Below are 21,488 nucleotides of genomic sequence, written 5' to 3' on the forward strand. Positions count from 1 at the left end.
TTCTTGTCCATTTCGCCAATGTTCATTTAGTGCCTCTGGCCTATATATCACATCTTTCAGGTATCTTTCCCAGGGGTCATAGTTAGACAGGAATATAAGCTTAACACTCAATATCAGTCTTCCTGAGTTTAAGTCCAACCTTTCGTTACTATTCAGTCACATGATTTCGGCAAGGTACCTAAGATCCCTGAGCTCTAATTTCCTCAAGAAAATAGTGAGGGACACACACACACACAATATATATATAAATATAAATATATATAAATATAAATATATATAAAATATATATAAATATAAATATATATAAATATAAATATATAAAAATATAAATATATAGAAATATATAAAAATATAAATATATAGAAATATATAAATATAAATATATAGAAATATAGAAATATATATATATGCATGTATATATTTCAATGTTGTGAATTGCTTTGTCTGCTACGAAGGACCAAATGCTATTTTTTTCAAGCACAATTTAATATTTTATTAACTAAATTATACTAAATGTTACCAGTTGCCCAGGGTAATGTTATAGTAAGTGCTCTGGGATAAATTCTTGTCTGCTGTAGGATTCCTTAAGCTGAACTCCATGTTAACTCAGCCAGCGCTCCAGAGATCAGGGTGATTTTGCTGTGCCACAGATATGCCCAGTTTCCTTCTTTCTTCTTAAAGGCACTTACCCTGTCTTTAAAGCCTTGATAACATTTCCCCTTCTTCCTTCATGAGCATGTTCAAAGTCTTAAACATTTTCACCTGATGACTTCAACAGGTGCATGTTGTGGACTCGGCAGCTGTGGTTTTCGCCACACACACAGCCAACACCTGAACAAGGGCACAGACATTCTAACCACAATCCACATGTTGCTTACCTATTTCCACCCTCAAAAACTTAAATTAATGGGTTTTAAATTTCTTAATATTCCTAGAGAGAAAGAAAGTGGCAGGCCCAGGAATTTAGATACAAGCCTACATTCAAATAACACATTTCAATTAGGAGAATGTAAAATAGAAACTCTCCTACTATATAGATACTTGAACACTAGAGGGAAAAATCACCCAACATGTTAAATAAAAATTCCACAAGGTAGATATTGTATAGTGTATCTTTAATTGAAAACATTTCATGCAACTTTTATAGTTTCCATGTGCAGCCTAAGCCCTAATCTGTTTCAATAAAATAAATGTATGTTGGCTGGGTATGGTGGCTCACACCTACAATCCCAGCATTTTGGGAGGCCGAGGCAGGCAGATCACTTGCGATCAGGAGTTCAAGACCAGCCTGGCCTACGTGGCGAAAACCCTTCTCTACTAAAAATACAAAAAAAAAAAAAAAAAATTAGCCAGGTGTGGTGGCAGGTTCCTGCAATCCCAGCTACTTGGGAGGCTGAGGGAAGGGAATTGCTTAAACCCAGGAGGCAGAGGTTGTAGTGAGCTGAGATTGTGCCACTGCACTCCAATCTGAGTGACCGAGGGAGACTTCATCTCAAAAAAATAAAAAATGAAGTAAATAAAATGTATGTACAGATTAAAAGGCACCTCTAATGAATTAAACGACACCCATAATTATAAAATACAAGGGAAAATATTAATATTTAAGATGGATATACCAATGGAAAATGGAAATAAGAACTTGATTTTAAAAGGTAGCAGCATCTGAGTCAAAATAACTAATTTAACTCTATGATGTACAATAGATTCTCTACCTGGAAGAAAACTAACCAGGAACTGACCAAAATCACTTACGAAACTTTCCAGACACTTTTAAGTTCATTCAGAAAACTAGAGACCCTTTAAAATAATGTAAGTCATAATTATAGTTCACAAACCAAGAATAACATACAATTAAAAAACAGAAAAGGAGATGACATCTCTTTTAGAGATCTTGAGTAATATGTGGCAAATGGGGAAAACACTAGAAACAAACAGTTCCGTTCCCTGGCCCTCCCCCTCACCCTTTTTTACTAAGGTGTAGAAATTTTTAACACAAGACAAAAAGACAAAATATCACCTGGTGACAGGACAATTACACAAGTGAGAACAATTCTGAAGTTTATCCATTAGCTTCATAATAGTGTGAATGATTATCAGTTAGGATAATAGCTGAAGTTTTCTAAATTCTCATTCCTTGAAAGAATAGCTCACCCATCATTATTTCTATTTGACCTTTCATGTCTCTGTGAAAAGATTCATTTGAAGGCTATTATTTTCCACTTATCTACTATTTTTTTCTGGTTCAGGCAATTAATATTTGTCATACACAAAAGTATTCTTTATTTCATAAATATAAACGTTAATCTGCTTTATAATCTAAGCATCACATCCTACATAGAGAAGATATAAAAGACAATTGAAACATTCTACCACACACAGTAGTGGGGGCATAAAGCACAATAAAGATACTCAAGTAGATGTTTTAGAAAGTAGGTAATTTTCTGTGTTCTTCATGCTATCAGAAGCTGACCAATGAGTCCAGAATTTCTTTCCTTGACTAATGAAGCAATAATGATAGCACCTTGCCTTAAACTCTCCTGTAGCTTCTGTTCATCCTGAAAAGAAAGGATAAAACAATAATATTTAAAAAAAAAATATGCCATGTGTTAAATTTGAAAACAAGTCACTTTTCAAAATCTGCTGCTGTCCGGATTTGGCATTTTAGAAACTCAGACTCTAGCCACTGTCATGGACACAGTTCCCAAATAAAGAGGAAATACTTTCACAAACACTTTTCATTAGAGACCAAAAAATATTTGCTTAAGACACAAGGAAAAACATGACACAATTTCAAATGCTAACAGAAAGAAAAGATTATTTTCCCTTAATCCAATTTCTGACAACCTTTGGCTCTTCACTGAAGTGTGAATATTTCATCAATGATGCAATCCTTTTCTTCATCTTGTTTCTGAGTGTTCTCCAACTTTGTTAGGAACTGTTTGTGAGTACTGGTATGGGGGGGAAAACCCTGCTTGCTGTTTGTAAAGTAAGAATAGAGAAAATTCAAGAAATGAGTTACTTCACAAGTTGCTAAAAAGTGGTTTTGCCTTTGAAACCATATTGCCTGTAAGAATCCATTTATTCTAATTATTTATAATGAGGAGATTATAATGTGAAGGGAAAATAGAAACAGAGCTAATATCTTTCAGGTCTCTGTGTTGTGAATTGTGCTATCTGTTAAAACAGGATGTGGTAACCAGTCTCTGAACTCCAGAATCATCCTTAATGCCTTAACCCAATATCCAGTATATCACTAGGATCTACTGTAGCTCCTTCCTCTTGTTTCTTGCATCCATATACATTGGGATAAGGCATTAAGGATAAGGCTGCTCAAACTGCCACTGCCAGCATAGCACCTTCTGTCCTCAATAACTGGAATATTCACACAGATAGTCCCTCTAAAGTCTTACCCTCTTATACTCCATTTCCCACAGGGAAGTCAAAATACTTACTTTAAAATATAGATCTGATCACATCAGTATCCTGACTGAAATCCTTTGAAGATCACTTTTAAACCTCAGGATAAAGTCTGATCTCTTTACCTGATAATAAAATGTCTCTTATCCTCTTGGCCTCTTCTTGATATTCCCCTAAAATTGCTCAATTCTCCAAGCCACATAGAACTGCTTAAGATTGTGCAAACAAGCTATTTTTCTGAGCTTGAATCTTTTTGGGCCAGCTAATTCCTTTGCCAGAAAAGCTTTCCCACACCCTTTCTAGCTTATCTGACCCTAATTACTCTTCACGGTTCAACCTAGGTATCAGAGATTCTTGAAATCTACCCTGACTCCTATCCTCCAGTCCAATTTGGGTGAAGTGACTATATGTTTCCACAGCTGTGAATTCCTCTAGCACACTAAATTTTAATAGTCTTTTTTAGTTGACCATCTACTTTACCAGATGATGCGTTTTTTGATGTAAAGAATTTTTCATTTTATCTTTGAATATGGAACACTTTTCTCAATGCCTAACACATGGTAGCACTCCATAAATTGTAACAAATTCAAAGCAAAAGAGGTTCTGACTATGATAGACATATCACCCTTTTAGTTGAGCTCAGTTGTTAACACTAACTACAATTGCTTACTTTGTTTTCTCCTATTTGCATATTTAGCCTAAAGCCTGGCAATAGTACAAAATAAATATGTTATTGAAGCCTCACCACAACTACTACATGCTCCCACCACCCTGTGTCTGGGTTCCTCAGCTATGAGGATGATGGTGAGAGGCCATCTCTGCTTAAAGTGCTCTTTTCTATCAATTTCTCCGATTGTGTTCTAAGGGGTAGAGCTGGAAAAGATCTGCAAGATGCTGAATGTCAGCTGCTTTGCTTCTTGAAAGCGAGTTGTATATGACATTTTAAAATTGGATTCAAATGCCATTTTGGTTTCCAGAATATCACAATACCTAAACCACATCTAAACAAATCATAAAACTATGTATGTTTGGGCTTAAAATACGATTGATTTATATAAGAGTAGATTTCATCTGTGTCACATCATTCATAAACATATAAATATTCTAAAATGAGCAAATACAAACCAACTATTGATATGTATTTGTCATTCTTAATGATCAATTAATTACAGTGCTGCAGGGTCTATAATACACATCTATTCCTAAGTCTCATTTATTAAATTGAGACATAACACAGATGATAATTAAGGTTCCTCTTTCAAAAATAAACAGAACAAGTCTGTCTCTATCGCCCTGTTGAAACCAGTTTATACTTGTTATAATGAAGGCAGCACAGTAACAAATGAAGAAATTAAGGAAAAACTGTTTAAGATCCCAGGACTAGAAAAATCACATTTCTATATCTTACAATAAATCATCTATGTTCATTTTGATATCTCCATAATGTACATATTTTTAGTAAAGAATTTAAGATGTCCTTTTAAAGATTAATTTACTTCTTCAATTTTTTACAGGCTTCATTTTGAAAGATTAGAATTGAAGGACAAGAAACTATGTCATTCTACTGAACATTTGTTTTCCCTCTCTGCCTGAACTCATTTGATCATTCTACCCTTAAGAAACATGGAAATTTAAAAACTGATTAAGATGGTTAGACACATATATATTCAGGAAACTCTAGTTTGTGGAAAGATTAGATAGTCACACAATTCATGGATTTCAAACTAATCTCAAAATTTGATATCTCTAGAACAGTATTAACACAGGAAAAAACTGCAAACCCAATACATCTTATAAAAGCACTTCTTGCCTCCAGCAAATATACAAAAAAAATGCTTGGGGAGAGTGGGAAGCAGAGGTGCAATACAGGAGATCATTTTATTATTCACATACCTAAATGTGTGTGTGTGTATATATACACACACATATTACTTTGTGAGTTCCAAATATTATAAACATTTAAAATGTTTATTAAACTCAGGTAAGCAGGGTCAATATGAACAGTGAAAAATCATGCTGATAGTATACACTCTTTAAATTACGTGAAAATGACATTTATGTCTGTGGGCTTCCTCCCAAAAACCTGTACCTCCAGGCTAATCATGAGAAAGACATCAGAAAAGTTCCTATTGGAGGGACATTCTACAATATACCTGACAAGTGCTCCTCAAAACTGTACAGGTCATCAAAAAACAAGGGAAGTGTGAGAAACTGTCACAGCCAAGAGATGCCTGAAGAGAACTAAAAGTAACATGGGGTACTGGAACAGAAAAACAAATTAGGCAGAACTATGGAAATCTGACTAAACTGTGGACTTTGTTAATAACAATACATCAATGTTGGTACATAAACTGTAACAAACATATCATATTAATAATGGGAGAAGCTGGATGTGAGTGTATGGGAACTTTCTGCAGCATCCTCTGAATTTTTCTGTATGTCTATAAACTGAAGCATATTCCCTTCAAAAAGGCATTTTTAAATTGATGACCATTTACAAATATTATGTGCTGGATTACAAAACCTGAGTTACAAAGGTAATTTATTTTTGCACATTGGCCCATTTGTATATTCCTTGAAAAATGTACAGTATTCCTTTAATAAACTATGCAGCTGGGAAGTCAGACTGCTGCTATTTATATACAGCTTTGACAACTTAAGTGATCTTTGAGCAAACTGCTGAAGTTGTATAGCTTTCCATTTTTTCATCTAAAAATGGGATAACATTTTTTGTGGGAATTTAGATAAGACATGTAAAACACTGGTACCTAGTAAATATTCAATAACAATCGCAGTTGGAATTATTACCTTTATGAAGTAAACTAATTTCAGCTATGACAGAGTAGTACATATCTCCCTCACACCATATATAGCCATTAAGTCTGGAAAAGTTATGTGAGAATATTTTTTGCAGGTCTTGGACAGTAACATATGCATGTCTATAATCCTTGAAAGAAGAGCCTCCTAACATTCTCCCCAGCTGTCATGCTGAGAGCATTTTTGCAATCTACACAGAAGAAAAACAGAACCCAAGGAGAGCATAGCAATCTCTCTGGGTAGAAAAGACATAGATAACAATTTAAAGCTGTCAGAGTGGCTTGTATTTCTGCAGGCAGCGTCCCTGACAGGAAGGAATTGCTGAGAACTCCTAAAAATCTGCTAAAAATGCCTTCAGTCCTTGGCCAGCTCCTAACTGTGCATGCCCAAGGAAGAACTCAATGAGGCCTAGCAGAGAATAACTGCTGGAAAGTTGGAGAGCCAGGAGAGATTTTTGAGGCCCCACTGTGCCAAGGAACAGGAGGTTACGTTTGAGTCCAGCTAGAATGAAGAGGCCTTGGTGAACATCCATGGCTTTCACTGGGATGTCTGAAAAGCCATGACTACAGCCTGGGTATAAGGCAAGACTGAACCCAACCTGCCCTAAAAAAGCGTCAACAACGTCCACAGGATCAAATTGATTCAGCAATACAACCGCTTGCTAGAATAAATTTCATATTCCTTAGAGGACATTAAAATAATCTAGAGCTTTTATAATGTTTGTACTCAAAGCGTGGCATCAAAGATCACTAGATAAGCAAAGACGTAGAAAGCAAAGATTCAGAAAAAAAAAAAAAAAAAAAACCTATTATCAAGAGAAAAAATAATTTAAGCAGACCCAGAAATGAGACATACATTGGAATCAGTATGCAAGGATTTCAAAATAACCATGCTTAACACATTAAAAAATAGAACTAAAGATAAAAATGTTGATGAAAAATGGAAATTTTCAACAAAGACTCTATAATAAAGAGAATTTTAGTTATAAAATCCTTGAAATTAAGAATTAATTGGACTGGTTTTATAATGAATAGGGAGTACAGAACACAGTATAAGTGATCTTGAAGACAGTAAAAAAACATTTGACCTGTAGCACAGAGAGAAGAAAATGACAAATTAGTATTATAGTCGTTTTAATACTTCATGATCATATTACTATTCTATTTTTCTATTCCTACCTTATCTATTGGTAATCCCCTTAACATTAGGAAACCTGTTTGGAACATTTAGAAAACCACATGTGGGCTATCCTAGCAGCCAAGTCATTTGGGAATATTTGCTTTCATGAAACAAACAAGATAAAGGAAACATCAACCCCATTCCTAGAAAAGTAATGTGATGTAATAAACACAAATAAGTATAAAGTGAGAAGGTAGACAGTATCACCATTTCTGGGCATAAAAAGATGAGGGAATTCAGAGCATGATAACATTAAATAATGCTGAGATGATTCATAAAAGAAGTGGAATCAAAGGATGAGAGAAAGAGGTGGCAAAAACAGATGAGTCCAGATTGGACAAGAAATACTTTGGGAACAAAAGATATGACTTATTTTTTTGTGGCATATCAATGTGATAAGATAGGTCTTACAAAGGTGTTGCAAGAAAAGTAGGTACCCCGATCTCCAGATTAAAAAGTAAAGAAGGAAAACCACTGAGATTACATTCAGCAGCAGTTAATTTACTATCTATAACTAGCAAAAAAAAAAAAAAAAAAAAAAAAAAAAAATCTGGAACTGGTTTACTTTGATTCCAGCTCAACAGCCATAAAGAGCATAAGATATAAAACTGCATAACAATGTTTACATATCCACACATAAAAATAAAAAGCATACACATGTGCAACTTAAAAACAGAACTATTGAATCCTATATAATGTGTTGAAGTCTGCATTTTCTATTAAATCTAAATTATTGTCATAGCCGGTGTGCTTGTTTTATCATCTTGTTCACTTCATAACAGTGTCAATTTTTTTAAGAAAATTTTGTTGTCCAGGGTAGAGTGCAGTGGCACAATCACAGCTTACCACAGCCTCGAATTCCTGGGCTCAAGTGAGCCTCCTGCCTCAGGCTCCTGAGTAGCTGGTACTACAGGCATGTGCCTCCATGTCTAATATTTAATTTTTTGAAGAGACAAGGTCTCGCTACATTGCCCAGGTTGATCTCAAACTCCTACTCTCAAGCAATCCTTCTACCTCATCCTCCCAAAGTACCAGGCTTATAGGTGTGAGCTATTACATCCAGCTTCACTCTTTTTCTTGGTTACAACTATATTATAGCAAAAATAGAGACCAGCTAAAAAGGAGAAAAATAGTATACTCTTCAGTAGTCGGCTTTCTTAAAATACTGGGAGGGAAAATATAAACAATGTTGACAGAAGTTATTTTTGGATGATGGCTTTATGACAATATTTTTTCTTCTTTCTGCTTTGCTATATTTTCAAAACCTCCACAATGAACACATTTTATTCACAGAGGAAAAACAAATTATTTTAAAATTTAGTTTTAAGACTGTTAAATTCACGGAGCTAAATTTGATTTGTTGTCATAGAAAATCAATAGTACTGAACATTGTCCAAATTCCGGGAGAACATTTCTCTCCATAAATCTTTTCAAAATCTATACAAAGAAAATCTTTTTTGCTTGAAAATTCAAGGCTTCAGTAAAAGGCCCCTAAAGGAATCATATTAATAATTCACAAAGTCTTAGCTTTCTTCTTAGATATAAAGAAAATTATCTAAAATTCCAGCTAAAAGTAGTAACAAAAAAAAAAGTGTACTTAATTTTACCCAGCACGTAACAATTGTTCACACAGATCTTAAATAGTTTCATAATAGCTGTATTTTAAGACTATTAGAAGACAAAAAAAATAGCAATACAAAATAGGTATTTTTAATTTTCTAAATCATCAAACTGAATTATTTAGGATTAAAATTCACCATGAGTTTTACCTAGAAACTTATATTTAGCTACTTCTCTGTCACCTATAATTTCAAGTTTAGGATGAAATACACGATGTTTGGGTGAAAGATGCACAAAAGAAGAGATCTAATTACCATTATCTTTTAAACATATAAGGTAATTCTAAATTTAGTCCATAGTAATGAAGTCTTGTCAATAAAATTCCACATGCCAATCTTTGTCAGTGTTTGCCTCTTTTTGTTGTTGAGTTGGTTCTTTTATGATGACTATATCCAGCATCTTTAGCAGAGTAGTGAAGTCTTGATGAAACTTTGAAGGGACTCCTAAGCCTTTGGCAAATTTGTGGGAAATTAGGAGATTTATTTTCACAGAAGATTGGCAATGACAGTGGGACCTCCCCTAACTCATAGCGGCTCTTCTTTTACATCCTTCTCCCCTTCCCACCTCAAAATTTGAGCAAGGAAAGCCTGCAGTGAAGTAAATTACTAATACATAGCATCTTGCAAGTGTGCAAGTGGTCAGTTTTATATGATGCCCATGTCCTCACAAATCCTTACTTACTAACAGTCCCTTTCAATTTTCAGTTTTCTCAAAGGATAATTTTGGGAGAAACTATTCCCAGAGTACTTAAAATGGACAAACCTTTTTTAAAAGTATATTTTAAAACATTAAATCCCATAATTGAACTACACAAATATCAGCATTTGAATTTAAAAAGTGTAAACAAATTTATAGTAGGCTGTTAGAATCAAATTTATGTGGATTTGGTGGAATACCATCTCAAAGAATAGCAGGAAAAGCTATGACGTAATTGTCCTCTAAATCTTTATGGACAAGCTGAAAGGAAATCTCTTAGCGATATCTATCTTCTATACACATCGCTTCTAAAGAACACAATGTACTCTGCTAAAAGGAAAACTATAAAGTTAAAATGTATGCATATGTATTTAAGCTTTAGATGTCTCAAGAGATTACACAATGTTTCTTTAAGGGTAAACATTACATTGTCTCAGCAAATTCCATACCTAAAAATTGAATTACAATTTCCATGAGTTACAAAATCTCCTGAAAATCAGGTTGCTTATAGTTTGATATTAATACCCATCTTCCATCCTTGTTTTGGTGAACTTATGCAAAAGGTATTATTTAAATGTCACAAAATTTCAAACACTAAACAAGTGTACTAGCTATATTTACATCTAGTCATAAATATACACATCCCTATCTCTGTACCATATACAATATACAAAAACCACAAGTGTTAGACTTACTAAACCTTCAACAAGCTTGTTATAAGACCATTAATATCAAATCAAAGTAATTTGAAGCTAAATTTTCTTTTTGTATACATTTTGCCAATATGGAAGAAAAAACTTAACGGTGATACACTGTCCCCTAGTGGAGATGAAAGTAACTTTTCAGTGTATGTCAATTGCCAAAACTGCAGGAAAAAGCGATCACCTATTGATAGGGTGTGAGAAAAACAAAACAGCCCTCTCTGAATGAGAAACATTTTCCTCTTGCTCCTGTGAGTGAAAACAAATGTCTCTCAAAAACTTAGATAATACTAATGAAAAGGCACTTGGGTTTACTGATTAACATAATCATCACACAACAGTTTTAGTCTTTTTTATTTTCTGTGTCTAGAAACAGGGCCTTACAATACAGTAGGAATTCAATAACCGTTTCAGAAAGAGAAAATTAAGAAAAAAGGATCAGGAAGCCAGGTGCCATGGCTTAAGCCCTGTAGTTCCAGCTACTCAGGTGGCTGAGTGGGGAGGATCCCTTGAACCCAGGAGTTCAAGGCTGCAGTGAGCAATGATTGTGCCACTGCACTCCAGCTTAGGTGACAGAGCAAGACCCTATCTCTTAAAAAAGACAAGAGGGAGAGGAGGGAGAGGGAGGGGGACAGAAAAAAAGGAAAGAAAAAAAGGAAAAGAAAGGAAAAAATGAAGGGACAGGAAGGGGAGGTAAAGGAAGAATAGGGGAAGGGAGAGGGAAGGGAAGGGAAAAAGGAGGGATGGAAAAGGACAGGAAAAAGGAGGCATGGAAAAGGGCAGGAAAAACAGAAGGAGAAGGGAAGAGGGAAGGGAAGGGAAAAGGAAAGGAAAAAGGGAAAGAGAAGGGAGGGAAAGGTTGGTCAATAAAATTCAGTAAAACCCTGTAAGGCAGCACCGATACTTTACTGAGTAGGAACAGAGAGTTGGAAAGACCCAAACTTTACTGAGCAGGAACAGAGAGTTGGAAAGACCCAAACTACAAGTGCTCAGAGCCAGACGGCAGTGAGGAAAAATGTAGACAGCCAAAAGGCATCAGACTTCTGGCCTGAAGAACAAAGAGTTCATTACTGCATCCAATATTTCTAGATCTGGGACTTGTGACACTTACACTTTATTTTCTGAAATCAATCATAATGTAAATTCCACAACTTAATAAAGTTGAAAAAGCAGTGTCATATACAATGTCTTTTTTAATCAGCAAAAAATGTTTTGATCCTACACAACTCACCCAGCAGTTACCAACACCTGCTAGTTTTCTACTGTCATGCTTCAACCACTGTAAGCTACATTAGCACCATCCTATGCCTGGACTCCTCCAGGATGCTCTAACTGGCACTTCTCTCTGTTTTTGGCTACTGCTCCAACCTCCCTAAAATAGTTACCTTCACTCTATCAAACCCAAATTTTCAGCTACTCCTCTTAGCTTTCAAGGCCATCCACAATCAACCTAATCAACCCTTCTAACTGCAATTCTCATTCTTTACTGTTCAGAATCCACTTTTGTTGCCATCCCAGTATAATCATTATTTCAGCCCCCAGAAAAATGGTTTCCCAGTAACTGTCTGGCTAATTCACATATTTTTTAAAGACCCAGCTGTAATGACTACCTCTTAAGATGTCATCTGTTTTTTATTGCATATCAGTAATTTATGTTATCATAGTTTTTCTCAAAATCCCTAATGTTTTCATCTGGTTTGCAATCTACAGGACTTAATTTCTCAGCTAAGTCGTAAGATACTAAAAGAGAACTCTTCCAAATTCTAAGCTCAATCATAGTACTATGTCCATAGTAGGCACTTGGTAAATATTTTTTAGTTAGAATAATTGGCTAATTAACTTTATAAAGTAGTGACTTTTTAGCTGACCTTAAGATATCTTTGAAATATCAAATGGTTTAGGCTGAGACAATGGGGTTCTCTAAATATACAATCATGTAATCTGCCAACAGAGACAATTTGACTTTCTCTCTTCCTATCTGAATATGCTTTATTTCTTTCTCTTGCCTGATTGCCCTGGCCAGACTTTCAACACTGTGTTGAATAGGAGTGGTGAGAGAGGGGCATCCTTGTCTTGTGCCAGTTTTCAAGGGGAATGCTTGCAGCTTTTGCCCATTCAATATGATATTGGCTGTGGGACTGTCATACATAGCTCTTATTATTTTGAGATATATTCCATAAACAACTAGTTTATTGAGTGTTTTTAGCATGAAGCGGTGTTGAATATTATCGAAGGCCTTTTCAGAATCTATTGAGATATGTTCCATAAACATCTAATTTATTGAGTGTTTTTAGCAGGAAGGGGTGTTGAATATTATCAAAGGCCTTTTTGGCATCTATTGAGATAATCATGTCGTTTTTGTCATTGGTTCTATTTATGTGATGGATTACGTTTATTGATTTGTGTATGTTGAAACAGCCTTGTATCCCAGGGATGCAGACAGTTTGATCATGGTGGAAAAGCTTTTTCCTGTGCTCCTGGAATCAGCTTGCCAGTATTTTATTGAGGATTTTTGCATCGATGTTCATCAGGGATATTGGCCTGAGACACAACTTTTTTTGTTGTGTCTCTGCCAGGTGTTGGTATCAGGATGATGCTGGCCTCATAAAATCAGTTAGGGAGGAATTCCTCTTTTTCTATTGTTTAGAAGAGTTTCAGATTAATGGTACCAGCTCCTCTTTGTAACTCTGGTAGAATTCGGCTGTGAATCAGTCTGGTCCCAGGGTTTTTTTGGTTGGTAGGCTAATAATTATTGTCTCAATTTCAGAACTTGCTATTCAGTGATTCAACTTCTTCCTGGTTTAGTCTTGGGAGAGTGTATGTGTCCAGGAATTTTTCCATTTCTTCCAGATTTTCTAGTTTGTGTAGGTATGTTTATAGTATTCTCTGATAGTAGTTTATATTTCTGTGGGCTCAGGGGTGATATCCCCTTTATCATTTTTATTGTATCTGCATGATTCTTCTCACTTTTCTTCTTTATTAGTCTGGCTAGTGGTCTATCTATTTTGTTAATCTTTTCAATAAAACAGCTCCTGGATTGAGCAAAGTCTCAGGATACAAAACCAATAATTACTAGCATTCCTACACACCAATAATAGGCAAACAGAGAGCCAAATCATGAGTTAACTCCCATTCACAATTGCTACAAAGAGAATAAAATACCTAGGAATACAACTCACAAGGGATGTGAAGGACCTCTTCAAGGAGAACTACAATCCACTGCTCAAGGAAACAAGAGAGGACACAAACAAATGAAAAAACATTCCATGCTCATAGGTAGGAAGAATCAATATCGTGAAAATGGCCCTACTGTCCAAAGTAATTTATAGATTCAATGCTATTCCCCTAAAGCTACCACTGAATATCCTCACACAATTAGAAAAAAACTACCTTAAATTTCATATGGAACCAAAAAAGAGCCCATAGAGCCAAAACAATCCTAAGCAAAAAGAACAAAGCTGGAGGCATCATGCTACCTGACTTCAAACTATACTACAAGGCTACAGCAACCAAAACAACATGGTACTGGTACCAAAACAGATATATAGACCAATGGAACAGAATAGAAACCTCAGAAATAACACCACACATCTATAGCCATCTGATCTTTGACTGACCTGACAAAAACAAGCAATGGGGAAAGGATTCCCTATTTAATAAATTCCCTATTTAATAAATGGTGTTAGGAAAACTGGCTATCCATATACAGAAAACTGAAACTGGATCCCTTCCTTATACCATATACAAAAATTAACTCAAGATGGATTAAAGACTTCAATGTAAGACCTAAAACCATAAAAATCCTAGAAGAAAACCGAGGCAATACCATTCAGGACACAGGCATGGGCAAAGTCTTCATGACTAAAACACCAAAAGCAATGGCAACAAAAGACAAAATTGACAAATGGGATCTAATTAAAGCACTTCTGCACAGCAACAGAAATGATCATCAAAATATACAGGCAACCTACAGAATGGGAGAAAATTTTTGCCATCTATCCATCTGACAAAGGGCTAATATCCAGAATCTACAAGGAACAAATTTACAAGACAAAAACAAACAACCACATCAAAAAGTGGGCAAAGGATATGAACAGATACTTCTCAACAGAAGACATTTATGAGACCAACAAACATGAAAAAAAAGCTCATCACTGGTCATTAGAGAAATGCAAATCAAAACCACAATGAGATGACATCTCACGCCAGTTAGAAAGGCGACCACTAAAAAGTCAGGAAACAGATGCTGGAGAGGGTATGGAGAAATATGAACGCTTTTACACTGTTGACAGGTGTGTAAATTAGTTCTGCCATTGTGGAAGACAGTGGCGATTCCTCAAGGATCTAGAACTAGAAATACCATTTGATCCAGCAATTCCATTACTGGGTATATACCCAAAGGATTATAAATCACTCTACCATAAAGACAGATGCACACATATATTTACTGCAGCACTGTTCACAATAGCAAAGACTTGTAACCAACTCAAATGCCCATCAATGATAGACTGGATAAAGAAAATGTGGCATACATACACCATGGAATACTACGCAGCCATAAAAAGAATGATATTATGTCCTTTGCAGGGATATGGATGAAGCCAGAAACCATCATTCTCAACAAGCTAATACAGGAAGAGAAAACCAAACACTGCATGTTCTCACTCATAAGTGGGAGTTGAACAATGAGGATACATGGACACAGGAAGGGGAACATGTCACATCAGGGCCTGCCAGGGGGTGGGTGGCTAGGGGAGGGATAGCATTAGGAGAAATACCTAATGTAGATGATGGGTTGATGGGTGCAGCAAACCATCATGACACGTTTATACCTATGTAACAAATCTGAACATTCTGTACATGTATCCCAGAACTTAAAGTATAATTTTAAGAAAATAAATATCAAATGTTTTAGATGAAGGCTACGTTGTCATGAAAATAACACCATAAAAATAAAAACCTTATATTTGTACTTGGGAACTGGAAATGGTGTCAAAAATTAGGAATTTGTACTCCAGGATTCTTCCTCCTATGAAAAAACACCCTGTCTAAGAAGTATAAGGGACACTGACAAATCTACACTAACACATCCAAGTCTGGGGGATAAGGGCAGACAATGAGGCAGGCATTCTCTTAAATGGAGTGGATGCATAAATAGAAAGCTATACACAATCTGTTGTTAGGCAACTGATACAATTTCCAGAACATGTGTTAACTTACAGGAGGGATAGAAAGCTTAACTTCTCTAGTTAATGGTCCAGGTGTCAGTAGAATAATATTGATAATTTCTTATGAAGCAGAAAGACTGGTTAGATTTGTTCGCATAAAATTTAGTTTCAAAATTTTAAATTATAAACTTAACATCAAAGGAAAAAAGAATAAAATGGACCAATTCAAACATATCTTCTTGGCAGAGACATGGGGCAAAGAAAAGGATCATTTAAAGGATATTTTTGACTAGTGAAAAAGACCCCTGGTTAATAACTATTAGGCTTTTGAATATTGGTTAGTAGGTGGATAGTTAGTATCCAAAGTGTTAATCTCAAAATTTCACAGTTGTTTACCACTGTATTAGAAATTATTTCCTTCCAAGAAGGTGGCCATGAATTACAACCTGCAAAAACACTTCTGTTCTGAACAGAGTAGTGCCAATTTTTATCAGCCTTAGTTAGCAAAATCCTAGCCTGGCAAAGCTCCCTCCTAGAATGAAGAGCAGAAGCAATCCTTTCTTGAGGTCACAGATGGTAGAATTATTGCCTATAGAGATTCTTCCCAATAAGGAGGTAGAAAAAAATCAGCATATAGATGAAGTAATTCTCCAGGTGGAAAGAACTTCTAAGAATCATTATAATTAAATGTCTCTCTGAAAAGATGCTTTTGAGTAAAATTGGAAAGCATGTTACATATTTTCTGGTTTTCTGTCTCAGGAAGACTAAAGAAGAGGTTTCAACTACAGAGGTGGGCACAAAGTAAGAATAATCTGTGTCAGAAGAGTTCATGTGAATATTTAATGTATTTTGAATTAAAAGTCTCATTAGAGGCTAGGCACGGTGGCTCACACCTGTAATCCCAGCACTCTGGGAGGCCGAGGTGGGCAGATCACGAGGTCAGGAGATCAAGACCATCCTGGCCAGTGTGACGAAATCCCGTGTCTACTAAAAACACAAAACAATTAGCCAGTAGTCCCAGCTACTCAGGAGGCTGAGGCAGAAGAATTGCTTGAACCCAGGAGGCGGAGGCTGCAGTGAGCCAAGATCACACCACTGCACTCCAGCCTGGGCAACACAGCGAGATTCTATCTAAAAAAAAAAAAAAAAAAAAAAAAAAAATCTCATTAGAGGTAGTGTACAACTTACCTTATCACCAAAGCTGTATTATATACATAGAAGACATACTTGAAATGTCTAGAACTCAGAAGAAAACAGTGAAAACAGTGACAGTAAAATCAAGGCATTAATTTAAAATCTAAGGGAATTCTGGAGATAAAACACAACAGATATTGTGGAAGTCATCATACAGGTGTAGAATGGGTGAGGTCAGCAAGATGGCAAAATGGGAAGTCTTCTCCTCCACTGCCCTCCAGAGAAAGTTCAACTAGCAACTATCCACAGACTAGAAGAATATCTTTTTTAAAACTCCAACACTTGGAAACAAGACTAAGACACCAATGTGGTCCATAGAAATGAATGAAATTACAATGAGAAAGGTAAAAAGAATGGTCTCACTCCAACTATGACATCCCTCATGCTCCTTTAAGTTGGCACAATGCCAAATGAAAAGAATTTCCTTGGGCCCCCATAGTTGCTATGAGTTGAGGGCAGGGGTGTGAAATAGAGGCAGTCATACCCATCCCTACCATTCTGGGATGCTTCCTAGACAGCCCACTTTCGTTTTATTATTTCATAGAAAACAGTAGTGAAAATGTCATGGCTAGACTACTTGGGATCAGGTAGAAACAAAGAAAGGAGGCAGAGGTCCTAGTGATCAGGTCACGGATCTTGGTGGTACCTCTGTGTTCCTACCAGTTGTGGTATCCAATTACAGATACCAGTCAACGCCCACAAAGCTGAGCTGGTTGCCTTCAGAAACCTGATGGGATGTTCAACAAAACTTAAGTCCTAGACATCATAAGTTGTCCTGCCCAATCTCAGAGACCACTCCAAAGATCCTGTACAGGCAGAAAGGTGCCCACTTCCTTCCATTTCAGAGACATGAAGAGCCTAAATTCGCTTAACCCAGGAAGCCAAGCAGCAGCTCTATGAAGCTAAAAAGTCTACCCAATGACCCCATTCAGGAAAGAAGAATCCTACTTCTTTAGATTTTAGAGAAATGAATGGATGACACCAGTTTGACCAAGAAAGTCAAACAGTGGCTCCAGTAAGCCAATAAGCCCTCCTAACAACTTTGCACAGGCAGGAAGACTTCCACCTCTGTACATCTCAGAGAACTGTAGCCAGCTTGACCCAGGAAGTCAAGCAGTGGTTCTACTCAGCCTAAATCTCAGTTGTTCCACTCAGTGGAGCGTAAATCTTAGGGGTTCCAACCAGCCTAAAAGCCCACCCAATAACTTTCCCATTTCCACAAATTTGGAGAAGCATAAGAGCTAGACCTGCTTGACCACGGAGCAAACAGCCACTCAATTCTGCAAAAAGACCCATCCTGTGGCTCCACCTTGACAGGTAGTCAATTATCAATCATGCATTTCTAAAGAGTATAGCCTCTCTTCTGACCTGTCCTGAGCAGCAATTCTGCCTAAACTTGGAGTCCAGCCTGAAGCCTTGCCCAACTATAGATCCCAAAGAGTTGAATTGGCCATCCAGGGAATATATCTTGTGACTAGTCTGACCAGAAGCTACTAAAGTACCCAGCCAGAAACTATGCCTAACAGCAGACCCCAGCCACTGGACAGCAGAGCCCAACCAGTAGCCCCACCTGACATTTGAGCAAAAGGCAGTGACTCAGTCAACTAGAGAACTCAGAACAAGTTCTACCTGTCTGGGGTTGTTACCAGCTGTCCCTTCCAGAACCACAGGCTAGGCTAAATAGTGAAGATCTATCCCTGCCAAAGAACACCTGTTAGGCTAGAAGAGGGGGCTGCTGTCTCAAATGTACAGACGACAATGCAAAGACATAATAATTACGAAGAATAAGGGAATCATGACACCTCTAAAGAAAGTAATAAAGCTCCAATTTTCTACCTCAAAGGAATGTACATTTATGAAATGACTGATGAAGAGAATTCAGAATAATACTCAAAAAAGTTCAGTGAACTATAAGAATATACAGACAGGAAATTTCATGGAATTTGGAAAACAAAAAATAAGCTTGACAAAGCAATAAAAATAATTTTTAGAAATCAGATAAAAACCCTAGAAATAAAAAATACAATTACCAATCTGAAAAACGCAAAAGAATCCTTCAACAACAGATTCAATTAAGCAGAAGAATCAATTAGTTGGAAGACAGACATTTAAAATTATACAGTTAGTGAGGAAAAAACACAAAAGAAGAATGAAGACCTATAGGAATTAAGGGACAGCAGCAAAGGACCGAACATTCCATAATGGGGAACTGCAGAAGGAATAGAAAGCAGAAGGGCCAGAAAAGAAACATATTCAAAGAAATAATGGCTGAGAAATGTCTTTCTGGGGATGCATGCCAACAGCCAAGGACAGAAAGCACAGAGGTCTCTAATCAATGCAACCCAGAAAGAAGTTCATCAAGGCATATAATGAACTATCAAAATCAAAAAATAAATAAAATTCTGAAAGCAGCAAGACATAAGAAACATATCACATACAAAGGAATGACAATGTGACTATAAGCAGATTTCTCAGCAGAAACCTTGTATGCCAGGAGAAAGTGGGATGATATATTCAAAGTGTTAAATAAAAAAAAAAAAAGACAAACAACAAAGAATACTTTATTCAGCAAAGCTATCTTTCAGAAATGAAGGAGAAACAAAAAGTTTCTCATAAAATAAAAGCAAAGGGAGTTCATCGCTGGTATACTCACCATATAGGAACTGATAAAGCAAGTTTTTAAACTGAAACAAAAAGTTGTTAATTAATAATATGAATCATAAAAAAGCAAAAAAATACATTGTGTAAGTAAAACAGTCATATTCATAATACTCTAAAATTGTAATGATGGTAAGACTAGTATGAGGGTTTTATACTAGTATGTGAGTTTAAAAAAACACTATTAATAAATATAGCTAAAATTGTTAGGGATATATATTATACAATATGAAAATTCTGACATCAAAAATATGAAATGTAGAGGACAGGGTAAGTACAAAGTAGAGTTAAATGCAATCAAAGTTAGTTTTTCACTTTGAAATAACGTGAAATATACAGTTAGAAGATGTTCTACATAAGCCTCATGGTAACCACAAAGAAAAAAATATTTAGTGGAAATACAAAACAAAAATAAAAAGATTCAAAGCATACTAGCACAGAAAACCATTAAATCACAAGAGAAGAAAAAAATACAGTATCTACAAAATAACAGAAAACAACAAAAATGGCAATAGTAAATCCTTACCTATCAATAATTACCAAGAATGTAAATGAATTCAATTATCTGAGACATAGAGTCACTAAATGTGTAACAAAACAAGTAGGCCCAATTATAGGCCTACTAGAGACTTACTTCACTTTTAATGACACACATAGACTGTAAATTAAGGGATGGAAAGGATATTTCATGCAAAGGGGAACCAAAAGATAGCAAGGGTAGCTATACTTATATCAGACAAAATAGACTTTACACCAAATACAGCATAAAGAGACAAAGGATATTCTGAATAATAAAAAGGTCCACAGAATATAACAATTATAAATATATATGTACCCAACAACAGAGCACTTAAATATATAAAACAAATATTAAAGATCTGAAAGGAGATAAATATTAGAATATAATAATTGTAGGGGACAACAATATCCCACTTTCAACAATGAAAAGATCATCCAGACAGAAAATTAATAAGGATATGTTGTACTTGAACAATACTTTAGGCCATATGGACCTCACAGACTCATACAGAACATTCTGTCCAACAGCAATAGAATACTTATTCTTCTCAAGCAGATGAAATATTCTGCAGGACAGATCTCACATGTTAGAGCACAAAATAAGCCTCAGCAAATTTATGATATTAAAATTATATTAAGTATCTTTTCTGCCACATAGTGTAATATATAATTAGACATCAATAACAGGAGAAATGGTGGAAAAAATATAAATACATGAAAATTAAACAATATGCTACTAAAAGACCAATAAATCAATAAAGAAAAGGAAAATTTGTTAAATATTTTGTGACAAATAAAAATGGGAACACAACATCAGGCCTTAGGAGAAAGTTTGTAATGATAAATGCCTACACCAAAAAAAGAAAAAAACATTTCAAGGGAAACACCTAGTGTTACATCTCAAGGAACTAGAAAAAGAAAAAACTCAGCCTTAAGTTAGCAGGAAAAAAGTGGTAATAATAAAGATAAGAGCAAAAATAAATAAAAGAGATTAGAGGACAACACAAAACACAAATAAAACTAAGAGTTGGTTTTTGGGAAAGATAATTAACAAATATTTAGGCACAGTAAGAGAAAAGAGAAGACTCAAATAAAATATAAATGAAAAAGGACACATTACAACTGATAACACAAAAATACAAAGAGTAAGAGACTATCTCAAACAATTATAAGTAAATTAATTGGGTAACCCAGAATAAATGTATAAATTCCTAGATAAATACAAACTACCAAAATTGAACCATGAAGAAATGAAGAAATGGAAAATAAGACCAGACCAATAACAAGTTAGGAGAGTGAATCAGAAATAAAAACTCTCCCACCAAAGAAAAGTCTAGGACCTGAGAGTTTCGAGGCTGAATTCTACCAAATATTTAAAAAACTACAAGAAAATAAACTGTATTACAAGAACATCACACTACAAGAAAAGAAAATTACAGACCAATATCTTTCAGAAACATAGATGCAAAAGTCATCAACAAAATACTAGCAAACCGAAAAACAAAAGGATAATCTACTA

The 21,488-nt window shown here is 35.5% G+C and overlaps 1 protein-coding gene across 1 annotated transcript in view; it reads right to left on the reverse strand.

The window, feature by feature from the left end:
• Nucleotides 1-433: 433 nt before the first annotated feature.
• CRPPA (CDP-L-ribitol pyrophosphorylase A) overlaps nucleotides 434-21,488 on the reverse strand; it is a 328,621-nt gene continuing 307,566 nt past the window's right edge. The window contains exon 10 of the mRNA XM_050785380.1: nucleotides 434-2,555. Coding sequence (XP_050641337.1) covers nucleotides 2,451-2,555 — 105 coding nt within the window. The 3' untranslated portion in view covers nucleotides 434-2,450. The remainder of the gene's footprint in view (nucleotides 2,556-21,488) is intronic.

This window comes from Macaca thibetana, chromosome 3, assembly GCF_024542745.1.
Source record: "Macaca thibetana thibetana isolate TM-01 chromosome 3, ASM2454274v1, whole genome shotgun sequence".
Classification (NCBI taxonomy): domain Eukaryota; kingdom Metazoa; phylum Chordata; class Mammalia; order Primates; family Cercopithecidae; genus Macaca; species Macaca thibetana.